The sequence below is a fragment of the Beta vulgaris genome, chromosome 4, assembly GCF_026745355.1.
Source record: "Beta vulgaris subsp. vulgaris cultivar EL10 chromosome 4, EL10.2, whole genome shotgun sequence".
Classification (NCBI taxonomy): Eukaryota; Viridiplantae; Streptophyta; class Magnoliopsida; order Caryophyllales; family Amaranthaceae; genus Beta; species Beta vulgaris.
In genome coordinates this window covers 23,990,565-24,004,403 of record NC_079205.1, presented here as the reverse complement: position 1 = coordinate 24,004,403, position 13,839 = coordinate 23,990,565, and the positions used below count along the sequence as shown (strand labels likewise).

The 13,839-nt window shown below is 36.5% G+C and overlaps 1 protein-coding gene across 3 annotated transcripts; it reads left to right on the top strand.

Annotated features, from left to right (window-relative positions):
* Positions 1–8,861: 8,861 nt before the first annotated feature.
* On the top strand, positions 8,862–11,233 carry LOC104907598 (hypothetical protein). Of its 3 annotated transcripts, none has more exons than XM_010696554.3 (2): positions 8,862–9,500; positions 9,879–11,233. In XM_010696554.3, the coding sequence occupies exon 2, from the start codon at positions 9,958–9,960 to the stop codon at positions 10,894–10,896; it is 939 nt and encodes a 312-aa protein (XP_010694856.2). In that variant the 5' UTR covers positions 8,862–9,500; positions 9,879–9,957; the 3' UTR covers positions 10,897–11,233. The 3 variants fall into 3 exon arrangements, with proteins under 3 accessions (XP_010694856.2, XP_057250228.1, XP_010694855.2); XM_057394245.1 differs by having other exon boundaries at positions 9,876–11,233; XM_010696553.4 differs by having other exon boundaries at positions 8,863–9,500; positions 9,856–11,233.
* The last annotated feature ends 2,606 nt before the right edge of the window (positions 11,234–13,839 follow it).

The window sequence follows — 13,839 nt, the reverse complement described above, 5'->3', positions numbered from 1 at the left end:
TTATCATTGTAGCAACAAGCACTAACCTCGGGATGTATTAAACAAGTGCTCCCAACCTCTTAGAGAAGTACTATCCTCCTTGAATTTGAGATCTAACGTTGTATTAGACATCAAATAGAGTTTTCCTTCACCATAGGTTGATCAATAGGCTTAAGACCCATCCCTTTGTTCATTTTGTTCACTAGTTCCCTTGACAACGGTTTTGTAAACGTATCCGCCAAGTTCAAACTAGACCGAACAAAATTAATAGTTATACAACTATTCCTTATCATTTCCCGCACATAGCTATGTCTAACTCCAATGTGCCTTGACTTGCCATTGTAGACTTCACTATATGCTTTAGCTATGGTTGATGCACTATCACAATGGATAGCAAGAGGTGACATTGGTTTCACCCATAAGTCCACCTCACTCAACACATTCCTTAGCCATTCCGCTTCTTGGCAACAAGAAGCCAAAGCAATGAATTCCGATGCCATAGTGGAATCCGTTATACATGTTTGCTTCTTGGAAGCCCATGAAATGGCACCTCCTCCAAGAAGAAACACCCAACCACTAGTGGATGAATAATCTTCCTTATTCGAAATCCAACTAGCATCCGAGTAACCTTCTAAGATAGAAGGTTCTCATTGTATGTTATGACATAATCCAAGGTCTTATTCAAGTACCTTAACACTCTTCTCAATGCTTGCCAATGCAACATACTAGGATTACTAGTATACCTACTGAGCTTGCCAATAGCAAAGGCTATATCCGGCCGAGTGCTAGTCATAGCATACATCAAGCTTCCAATTAAGCTTGCATACTCCAATTGTGAAATTGGAGTACCACTACTCGGAACCAAGTGAATACTAGGATCCATAGGAGTAGCAAAATGAGTCGAATTTGACTCATTATACCTCTTGACCACTTTCTCAATATAATGAGATTGTGATAAAGAAAACGACCCTTTCCCTCTTATTATTCTAATACCTAGAATAACATCCGCTTCACCCAAATCTTTCATGGAGAAGCTAGAGGAAAGGAAGACTTTGGTCTTTTCCACTTGTTCCAAATCAGTCCCAAAAATAAGCATATCATCAACATATAAGCAAATTATAACTCCTTTACCGTTATTATCAAATTTGCTTATACACACTTATCGGACTGATTTATTTTGAACCCACTAGACAACACAACTTCATCAAATTTTTGATGCCATTGCTTAGGTGCTTGTTTAAGACCATACAAAGATCTAACAATTTACAAACTTTAGTTTCTTGACCTTTAACCACAAACCCTTCAGGTTGATTCATGTACACTTCCTCCTCCAATTCACCATTAAGAAAAGCAGTTTTTACATCCATTTGGTGAATTACTAGACCATGAATCGCAGCTAATGCTATCAATAGTCTAATAGTAGCTATTCTAGCTACTGGAGCATAAGTATCAAAGTAATCGATACCATATCTTTGCCTAAAACCTTGGACCACTAACCGGGCCTTATGTTTTAGTATGGTTCCATCGATTTTCTTTTTCCTTACAAAAATCCATTTACAACCTAGGGGTTTGCAACCGGGAGGTAAATTAGCTAAAATCCAAGTGTGATTACCCATTATAGAATCCATTTCATCATTCACTGCCTCTTTCCAGAAAGCAGAATCATGAGACTTCATAGCCTCATCAAAGGACCTAGGATCCTCCTCCATATTGTAACAATATGAAATTTGAGTCGAAATTGACTCCCTTGACCCTTCAACTAAATATAGTTGAAAATCCGGTCCAAAAGATTTCTCTTTTCTAATTCGTTTACTTTTCCTAATTTCCGGTGTTGTAGTATCATGATCATTTAAATGTCATCTACAACATTGGAACTAGTACTAGGTATCATGTCCTTTGGTCTTGGAATCGATGAGAATCTAGTCTCATCAAATATTGCATCCCTTGACTCTATTACGGAGTGAATAGAGACAAAGTCATTGGGCTCAATGACATAAAACCTATAGGCTTTGCTATGTACCGCATAGCCTATAAAAATGCAATCAATTCCTTTTTCACCTAAAGTTTTCCTTTTAGGTTCCGTCAATTTGACAATTGCCCTACAACCCCATACCTTAAGGTAATTGAGATTAGGCTTTTTATTACACCAAAGTTCATAAGGGGTAGTCTTATTCCTTTTATTAGGAACTCGATTTAAAATGTAACATGCAGTTAAAATTGCATCACCCCAAAAACCGTCATTAAGACCCGAATTAGAAAGCATAGGATTAACCATTTCTTTTAGGACCCTATTTTTCCTTTCCGCTATACCATTACTTTGAGGTGAGTATGGGGCGGTTGTTTCATGAATTACACCAATGGAACTAAAATAACTTGGATTATAATATTCACCACCCCTATCCGTTCGAAGTCTTTTAATCTTTTGATTAAGTTGGAGTTCCACTTCGATTTTAAAGGTCTTAAACTTTTCTAGTGCTTCATCTTTAGTAAATAATAAATATATGTAACAAAACCTTGAAAAATCATCAATAAAAGTTACAATATTTTTATTTCCTAAAGAAGGTGAACTATGAAAGTCACACAAGTCACTATGCACCAATTCAAGCAATACCGTTTGTCTAGTCACACTAGGATAAGGATTTTTTGTAATTTTATTTAGCACACAAGTGTACACTTCTCTAACTTTAAATCGAAAGGAGGTATAACCCCATTTTAGACATGTCATATAATCTACGATAATTCACATGACATAAACGATTGTGCCATAGAGAAGAAACATCAAGCATGTAAATAGAACTAGTACCAATTTTATTATCAATACTAAATTTAAACATTCCATTACAAAAGAAACCTTGTCCAACAAAAATACCACCCTTGGAAAGTACAAATTTATCCGACTCAAAAACAACTTTAAAACCATACTTATTCAAGAGACCTCCGACACAAGATTCTTCCTAACTTCCGGTACATACACAACATCCCGGAGAGTTAAAGTCTTTCCCGAGGTTAACAACAATTCTACTTGGCCTATGCCTCTAGCCTTTACCGTAGAATCATTCCCCATATACAAGATTGGACCATCATCCAAATCTTTCAAAGACTTGAAGAAATCCTTGTTATTGCACACATGTCTAGAGGCTCCCGAATCTATCCACCAAGAATCATCAACCTGCACACACATAATTTCAGAAATCATAGCAACAAAATGCATTTCTTCAATTACATTAACATGTGCATTGTTACCTTGGTTTTGAACAACACTAGGTTGTGTGTTCTTTGTCTTCTTCTTGTTGTTAGAAGGACAATCCCTCTTAAGATGAGGACCATTGCATATCCAACAAGAGAGGGTCTTCCTCTTCTTGTTTGCAACATTGGTTTTGTTATGTTGTTGTTTTGTTGTTGGATTTCTTGGTCTTACTAGACCCACCAACCTCTACCAAATTAACGGTAGATTTAGGAATACTAGGAGTAGTATCCTTAACCCCATCTTGAGCCCGGATCCCCCTTCAATACGAAGATGAGTTCCTAATTGCTCCATGGACATGTCTTCCTTTTTATGTTTTAAAAGATGTTTTGTATCTTTCCAAGAATTTGGTAATTTGTCAATGATTGAGGCAACCGCAATTGCCTCATCCATCACCATACCATGTGATCTTATTTGGTTCAAAATATGATGAACCTCATGGAATTGCTCCATAATAGGCCGATCATTAGTCATTTTAAAAGAATTAAAATTACTAACAAGGAATTTCTTACTTGAAGCATCTTCCGAAATGTACTTGGCCTCAAGAGCGTCCCAAAGTTCCTTTGCACTCTCCACATTTTGGTAGAGATCAAACAACGGGTCGGTGAGAGAGTTGAGAATATGACCACGACAAATGTAGTCATCATTCTCCCACTTGATCCTCTTCCTAGTAGTCTCAAGAGGCTCTTCCTCTCCATCTTCCGGGAGTGGTGGCATAGGAGTTGATAACACATACACCACATTCAAGGCGGTCAACAAGAAGTGCATCTTCTTTTGCCACCTCCGATAGCCCACCCCCTCAAACTTATCCAACTTTTGGAAGTTCATAGTCATGTCCTTGAGTGATTGAGCCATATCCGAAAAGAAAGAAATTTAAACTAATAGATTGTTAGAGTTGTGATCAATGAGAGAACCGGATATCCACTCCAAGGCACGGAAACTACGCTTTCCTATTAGTTTAATTTCGCCCCTCTAGGATCACCGGGTTAACACGAAATAACTAATGAGATACAATGGAGAGAAACAATCCACTTAGATGATCTTCTAAGTGAATCAACAAGAACTTGTGTTTTGTGTTTGTGAAGAACACTCAAGAGAAGATTGCAAGTTTCTCTTAAGCTAAGCAAGAAGTATTTGAGAGAGTATAGAATGAAAATTCTGATTTTCTTCAACCTTCACTCATAGGAATCCCAAGGTTTATATAGGATCATAAACCTTTCATTGACTAGAGTAGCTAACCATAACCCCATTTTAATCACCCATCAAAGGCCTTTAATCAGCTGATTTAAGGACCTTAAAGGTCATTAAAATGAGCCATAACATCACAACGGACATAAAACCGTCAAGGCATCTTTTCGCATTCCAAGGCAGAAGACACGTCGCGACTCGCGAAAAGCTCGCGAGTCGCGAGGCGCTGGTCGCGACCCGCGACCCTGTCGCGACTCGCGACGGGCCACTGGTCGCGACTCGCGACGGTTGTCGCGACTCGCGGCCAGTCTTCTGTCTCCCTTGGTTTATCAATGCGTTTTGCCACTTGATGCACTCTAGCCTTTTGCATACTAGACTCCTCCTCTTCTAGTACTATCCTTATGATTTCAAACCATTACCCTATAAATGTTCCACACCCCACCTCTCTGCATGCCCACCATGCACTGCCCACCCATACACGCTTGTGCGTAAAGGTTACTGGTTTATGTTGCTTATCTATTTAACTTAATTTACATCTCCAAAATCCAAATTCTATCTTTCTTCTTTCTTTTTTTAACATGAATTGTTGCTGCCTCAAGGCTTTAGTGAATTGCACTTAGCTTTATTTTTTTTTTCCTTGAACTACTATAGTGCTTTCTCCTACTTAATGTTCTGTCCCCTTTCTTAGATCTTGGAGTCTTTGCCTTAATATTGCAATTTTATTTCTGATGAATTTTCCAAACTATCATCTTGATTCTTGATCTATGTACATGCAATATTTATGTCATGTACTTATGTCTTCTTTCTATTGTGTACATAGTGGCATTCTTTGAGTGTCAAATTGAGCTGAAGTTGAGACCTTGAAACTTAGACTCAGTCAAGTTTCAGCCTTGGTTGAAATCATTTTTGAGGAGGTTTCGACTGCATCAATTTATAGTAGCTTGTGAGTTATCTGGAGTCTGTACTCACTATTTGCGATGCTGAAACTAGTGGAGGAATTTATGAACTGCAGATATGTGCTTGCTCTTAGCGTATGTGCTTGCTCTTCTCAAATGTAGTGCAAACTGCAAATAGTAGATAGAGAAATTGTAATGTATTTTTGTGTGTTATGAAACTAAGTATATCCCTTTAGTTGTGGCATTTCCATGTTATTTCACACTAGTCATTTACGATCAATTCTATCAGATTCTAATTCTTCCTGAATTTAATTGTCTATAAAATCGGACCAGGGTATTCATGATTGTTGCTTGGCGATTGAGAATGAGTTTAGATTCAAATTGTTGCAATTGGACAGTGCACATATTAGGGTCAACAGAAGTGAGTTTGAATCACTTCACCTCTTTATCACACGGTTATCGTCGAGTCTCGCTCTATTACCAAAGATGTTGTGCCAACTGCATCATTGCCATGTCCAATGAGGAGTGTAGTGTAGTGTGCCAAGCAAAGTGTGCCTTTGTTTCTTGGCCTGCTCACTTAATTTTTCCAAGACAAAGGTACTTCCCATCAGGTTATGCAAGTACAAATGCCTTAATTACAAATGTAGCTTTTGCAACTCAATTAATCATTTTTTTTTTTGTTTGCTTGTAAGTATAAAAAACAGGCAGCAAATCGTTGTCTCAAAATCACCAGCTTCAGAAAACAACTACTCAGAAGTATGACATTACTGATAGGATCATGCCAAGGTGACCACCGATTTGTTGAGACTTTGAAGAAAGAAGCTATGGTGATGAAAAAGACGCGTGGAAATCATATTATCGATCCCGGATAGCGTGTTTTACAACGAGCAAGAGGTAAGGCTTGATTATGAAGACATGCTGGATTGGTGCTTCAAAGAGAGATGGGATCAGCTCACATGTCGATTCTCATGAAGTATGTATTTTTGTTTCGAGGGACATGAAGTATTTATTTAGTTGACTTTTAATTGTGATTTTTTTCTAGATAATTGACGATTTCAATAAGTATGTCTATTAACTTAATTTTTTTTGTTATGCTAGGCACTTAACTGAATCATGTCAGAAAGATGGCATATCTGGGGTGTATGGATTTTGTGATCCTAATTATCTAGCTCCATGGACTCCAACTATAGAAGAAGAACGATCTGACTATTTATGTCGTGTTTTCGGGTGCAATGGAGGCAAGAACATTAATCAACTATTTTTTGCACCTTTCCATGAAGAATAAGTTTATATGTGTAACTTATTGAAATTTGATCTAAATTAGTGGATACGAGTATTTTTTTTGCCTTTGCTAATAAGTTGCATATATTCGACATTGGATGCTAGCTGTCATAAGCCCTTGGAACGGAACAGTTTTTTGGCTTGATCCTAGTGGAGCAGACTATATTCGTGATTTTGCTGAACGGATCATTAATGAGTATGTGACCTAATCATAGTCTATTAATATTTTTAGTTATCTTATTATCAATGTCTTCATCTAATTATGTTAGGTGAAAATTTCTCATAGGTATTGTAAAATTTAGCATGGTTCATCGAAAGGACGTCAAGAAATTGAAAAAAAATCCTGTAAGGTGGAACAGAATACAGGTTTGTGTAATAATATATTTAAAATTATACTACATGTAATGACACATTTGATTTGAAATAGTTATGTCAAATGTTGATTTATCTGAACTTTTTCATGACAGTGTCCTCGTCAAGCTCTAGGCTCTAAGGATTGTGGCTATTATGTTTGTCGTTACATGATTGAAACTATCGCAAGTAGACGGCAATTAATTCCTGATAAGGTAACTTTTTGTCACTCATTAACATCTAATAATTTTTTGGGATTGAAAATATATGTGAGGAACGAGGAGAATGTTATTGTTGCTCATACTAATAAAATACATATTTATACTAATTCTAATTATAATTATCTGAAATTATTTGTAGTACTTTCCAGGGATTCCTAGCACTTCCCAAGAGATGATTGACGAGTTAAGAGATATGTGGGTGGATTATTTAAACAATCAAACACAATACGATGGAGATTGAAGACACGGCCAAGTTTGAATTGTACATATTATTTAATTATTTTCGAATTTTAGTTTTAGTAGCTAGCATTAGATTATAGAAATTTTATTTTAAGACATTATTAGAAGAAATTGATGTTTTGAATATAATTTATTTTGTATAAATTAAATATAGCAAATATTTTTTTTTTTGACATGATGAATAAAGCAAGCAAGAATTTATATTTAATAATATTGTTGTGACTATTTATAAATTGTTATACAAACCTGTCAAAAAATAAAAATAAAAATAAATTATTTTATTAGAAAAAAAAAGCGTATATACGAAGAGCCACAAATACAGGATAATGTATGTATTGTAACATTTTACTAAACCTAAGAAACCGGTTGCGGTCAATAAATGGTTTCAAAGAGTAAGGCAAGGAGACCGGTTTTTAATGTTAAATGGTCTCCTAACCTCTTTATATATTATATATATACTTATCTAAGAGACTGGTTTTACCTGTCAACTGGTCTCCTAAATAAACAAGGAAACCAGGCATTATAACCGGTCTCTTAGCCTAGGACACCTGTGAGATGGAGATGTGTTATAGTCCGGTTTCCTAGGCCATTTTCAACCGGTTTCCTAGGCCTTTTTTGTAGTAGTGTCATACTTATTGGAGGAATAAGTGGAAGTAATCTGAGAAGACTTCACTATATAAGGAGAAGTCTTCTTCATTACAAACCACCAACTGAAAACATATTTCTATTGCTAAATTTTAAGTGTTTTCTAAAAGGTCTATTGCATTATTAAGTGAGTTTCTAAGTTCCTTAAATATCTAAGTTCGATATATTGTATATACTACTGTGTTTCTCAAATTGATTTGTAATTTGGGGTCCAAGGGTTGAGTGACTCTTGTAAGACTTAGAGTTAAGTCAGTGAGTGTAGGCTTTGGAGTAGAAGCAAGAGATAGAAGAGTTCCAGTAATCACAGAGGATTACTGTGGAGAACTGGAGTTCGAGAGGAACTCAAGTCGTAGAGAGTTATTGTAATAGTGTTATTGCAATATTATAGTTTTTGAGGTTTTCCCTTCTTGGTAAGGTTCAAGAAGTTTCCTCAATTTTATATTTCTCAACCTCTCTTATTATTATTCCTTTATTATTTTAAAATTCCGCAAGAAAGTTTGCTAAAAGTTCCAATTAAGTACAATTCATCCCCCTTCCCTCTTATACGTGTTCCATTGAAATATGGATTTACATAGACCAAAACAAACAGAACTTGAACCTGATACAAAAATAACTAGATACAGAAACAAAGCCCACTCTAGTAATCCATCCTAAAAGGCCTGTTTTCCACCTTATGGTAATAAAATGGTCAAGAAACGACAGCATGTGTCATGTGTGTGTTAGACTTGAACAAAATGTTAAGTGATTTACACACCTGTAAATCCTCTCCTTTATCATTTTTTTTTTTAATATTCACTTCGTCCCATGAATTTAAAACTAATTATAACCAGGTCCAACAAAACGATGAAGGTGAGGAGAGAGAAAGTGTCATCTTTGTACTGTTTGAGTGGTGCTAAGTTTCTTAAGCCAAGTAGTCTTAGCTGTAGTAGTTGTATGAATGTATGATAGTATCTTCTCTCTTTTTCTCCCCTTTTTTCATCCTCATTACTCCACTCAATTTACAGATTTTCATGATAAATAATATATACTATATAAAATCTCTCCCTTCTTTCTCTCTCTTTAGAGTGTGAATGTTAGTGTGAGTCTGAGTGTGTGGGACTTAGCTGGCTAACTAAAAGTGTCGCTAATTTCATCATTTTCTCTCTCCTCTCAATCTCTTACATTTCATTCATCTTCTACAAATTATTTTCATTCTTCTACTAATCCTACTACCTACATTAATATTTTCCGCCGTAAATATATCCAGCAATTTTTTCTTCCTTTTTTTTCGCACAACTAAATTTCCGGCGTTTTTTATCCCTTAATTTTCTCTCGCACATTAGGGTTTAACACTGTCTTTTTAAATCAATGAAAACTATGGTGGGTCTGTGTTTTTCTTGGAACATTCTGAAGCTACCTGCATTATACGGTGTCGTTTTCGCTTAATTTCTTCAGCAATAATTCACTATTTTACAGGTATAATTTCTTCTTTTCTCACATTATAATTTCTGGAAATTATACATTGTTGAAACAATTATACATTTTCTTGGGATGCTTTTCTTTAGGGTTATAAGGATAGAGTAATAATGAAAATATTCCGGAACTATGTTCTTTTTGAAGGATTCTAAAGCAAATGAGGAAAAAGTAAACGAATGTTTTCATTTTTCTTTTAAAAAGATAATAATTTTGCAACGTTATTAATCAGGAACACTTTATCTTTTTTTTTATTTTTTATATCTGCCATATTTTTTTTTCTTCTGCTTATATGTTTTGACGAGTTCAACTTGTGGACTGATGAGGATCTGAGAGGTGAAATTAATATTAATTTCAGGTGTTTGACATGGTTGTTAGTAGCAATCATTTGCAGATCTTGATAAGAAATCATTTGAACATCTAAGAAAGCTGTTGAGAGTTTGTTGATCTTTCTGCATTCATGGGGCTTCTCTTTCGAAGTCTCGTGGTGCTTGTGATGTTAATATGGTCGCATTGGGTGCCGAATATTGGGGCACAATCATCTGCGCTCTCAGCTCGTGCCTTGGATGCCCTTCTTCAAGATTATGCTTACCGGGCATTTGTTCGTCCTAGGACTGGTATTGTGTTTGATGGGACTGTGCCTTCCAATTTGACCGGGATTAAGGTTTCCGGTATGAGGCTGAGGAGTGGTAGCATGAGGAGTAGGGGTGTGTTGGAGGGTTACAAGGAGTTTCAGATTCCTATTGGTGTCGAGGTGCAGCCGTATGTGGAGAGGCTTGTTTTGGTTTATCAGAATTTGGGTAATTGGTCTAGTCGGTATTACCCGTTGTCTGGCTATACTTATTTAGCTCCTATGCTTGGATTGCTTGCATATAATGCTGTGAACTTATCAGCTACGAATTTGCCTGAATTGGATATTTCGGCATCCATGAATCCAATAACAATTCGTTTCTCCAATGTGAAATCTGTGCCAGATGGGTCTGTTGCAAAATGTATTTGGTTTGATCTTCGTGGTAATGTCAATTTCAGCAATGTGATATCGAGGAATACATGTTCTACTGCTCAACAGGGGCATTTCGCGTTGGTTGTTGAGGCACCTGCTCCTTCCCCTGCACCATCAGCACCTGCTCCATCCCGAGTGTCTCATAAAAAGAAGAAAAATTTGAAGAAAATCTGGATAATTGTTGGATCTGTGTTGGGTGGAGTCTTGTTGTTGGTATTATTGGCAATTTTGATAGCATGGCTAAAAAAATACCAGCAGAAGAAGAAAATGCAACATATGGAGAAGGCTTCAGAGGTTGGTGAAGCCTTAAGGATGACCTCAGTAGGGAGTGGTAAGGCACCGGCGGCAATGGTGACACGGACACAACCGACTCTTGAGACGGAATATGCACCATAAACTCTTCCTTTGCAATTGTACAAGCTCATCCCTCCTGCCATTCACATTCATATGTTCAATTCATGCATTCACATTCTTCTGATTCCACACCTGTTTTTGGTTGGTGTTTCCTCCTGCTTGTCTTTGAAATCTATAATTGCTTGTTGGACAGTTCCCTCGTTCTAGTGTGAGCAATATAGAAATTACTGGTGTAGATAGTATTTTGTTTAGATTGCTTGACTTCCTCATGGTCTCTTCATTTGTTGTGGTGTGCATTCAGGGTAATGTGGTTTTATATCTATATGTGACTGATTTCGGTTTTTGACCGACAAGGAATAAGATTCTTTCATAAACTTTATCCTTAGAATTAATAGATACTGGTGTTGTTTTCCCCAATGATTTGTCACATTGATTTAATTATGCATATTGACGATCTTCTAAATTGCCAATATCTTGCTCCAGTTATTATTCTCAATAATGTGAATGATTGCTCATTGTTGCTTATTTTCATTTCGGTTTTTATTTATTGCCATTTTATACTAATCTGAAACCCGTGTAGTAGAATATTTGATGCCTCATGGAACAAAGAATCTAGAATTTGATTTACAGTGCTAGCACACACTTGTCAATGTCAGAAGGCTGAGGACAATACGATAATAAGAGAGAGGATGTTTTTGCGGTTTTAGCTGTGTTATGTCTGCCATTGACCTGGACCACCATCTTTATCATCTGGAGTTGGCAGTTGAGTCAAATTCACTAGCTATGACTATTTGCCTCTAGCATTTAAGTCTGGACTCTGGCGGTGCAGAACTGATACAACATGTGCAACAGCATTGCTGGTTTCTTGTTCTGGGTAACATTCGAGAAGAAGGGTGGTTTGGGGGGGGGGGGTATAGGCTCTTTCCCATTCAGCCACTAGTAACATGTACATCAGCATCGCTGGTTGCTTAGGTTTCGCAAACCCTTCCGATGGGTTCATTGACAAAGGGAAAGATATATATTGCTAATGTATTTCTAGTACTGGTCTCTAATTTACTCTTACTACATATCAGCAGCCATGTTTTGAAATATTAGTTGACTGGATATTGTGAAGTTGAAGCTGCTTCTCAGGATTTTGTCGACATTGAACTTGCAGGATGACTTTATTCAAGTAAGTGCTATAGATGTATAGTTGTATAACATAGCTCGAAACTTTGCATTTCTACTTTTCTTTTCTTCGTAGTCTCATAACTTGTACTATTCTCTTCCCAATTTCATTACAAGGTCAAGTATCAATTCGTACTATTCTCTTATTGAAGAGCATACAGTTGGTGGCTGCTTGATATCCGATCGTTCTACAATAATGTTTTACTCGTACTTTAGCAAATTGCTTGATTGTATTTAATCTTCGCGTAATAGTTGTGACTGACTACAGTAAATCAATGATACACCTATTTAGTATACACAACTACACAAGTTACATATACTTCTATTATTCATGAATCATGATAATGATGGTAATTGATGTCTCTTCAACTTATACTATACTCCCTTGGTCCGAAATTGTTTCCTAGCGGACTTTTTTGGAGCTCGGAAAATATTCTGCAGCGGACGGAGCCGGATTTTTTCGCAGAAGCATTACAATAGATTACCCATTTGGCTACATTGATGTATTTTTCAATGTAATTGCCAATGTTTACTGTGATTTAAGTTTATAGTCTGTAGTCTTGGTGTTTGGTAAATAAATGCTTTGGCGTATAGATTGTTTTGGAGTGGAACACATAATTTTCATTGTCTTGGGACCCCTTGATCGGTTACTGCTGCTTCAAGTATTTTACTCTGGACCACATGTTGTCACGTGTCGATCAAAACTCTCCCTACTTTTTCTCGGAAGCTAATCACACCTCTATGTGCATTTACTTTTGTTAAACTATTAATATGTGAGATTTATTCCACTAAATAGTGAATAATAAATTAAACTAATCACGCACAGTTAGCGAATGAACTTGTTTTCATTAGGAGACATCCACGAGGGGAGTAAGGGTTTTAACCTATTAACTAGGGTCTTGGAGGTCAACTTATACAAAGTATTGTAGAGACTAACACTAGTAGAAAATTATCCTATGGCTGTGGTTTTACCCATACACTACAAGTTGGTTAGTAACCAAATATTGCATGTATGTACAAATGAAGAAAGTATATACTATGCACCCGAGTGTACAGTGCACCCGAGTGTACAGTGCACCCGAGTGTACAGTGCACCCAAGAGTGAATTTTGTGCTCATTTATCATTGTAGTACTCGAAATAGGCAAAAAATGAGGAATGAAAATAAAAAAAATAGCATGGGTTGTACGTTGTAGGCTTATCCACTGCTTTCTCACCATCATTGATAAGTGCGTTTCCAATGCACTTTATGGACTGCGTTTAACTCATTTTGATCCTCTTTCTCCTCTTTCTTCTCCCTTTCCCTTCTATTTCATTACTTGATCACTCTTAATGATAGTGACATTTTGCTAGTTTTTCAGTAATTTTTGACTGAATTTCTAGTACATTTGTTTTTACCCTGTTTTGTCATGTTCTTAATATACGTGGAACTACCTAAGATGGTTGTAAGTTATAGAGTCGGCGAAGAAAGCAATGAAAATATATAACACGTTAATAAATGGTGCTTTCACACCACGCCCCATAATAGAATCTTGAATATAGAATTTCAAATGAACATAACTTTCAAACGACAAATTGATGATGGTAAATCCACTTGGAGGTGAAAGCTTATTTCGGTAGCTTTCCAGTGACTGGTCATAAGCTTGATTTGAATCTAAAACGAAAGAGTTATGCACGTTTTAAGTTGAAATGTCTTACCAATGCAGAACAGTTGGTGCGCCCACACCAACTAATAAGGTGTGGCCACACCACTTAGTGAGGTGCGCCTCCACCTTTTGACAGATTATTGGACTTCGAGATCAATGTGTTTGGTGCGCCTA

Excerpts from the sequence above, each read along its gene's own strand:
- LOC104907598 (XM_010696554.3), top strand. The coding sequence starts at position 9,958 with ATGGGGCTTCTCTTTCGAAGTCTCGTGGTGCTTGTGATGTTAATATGG.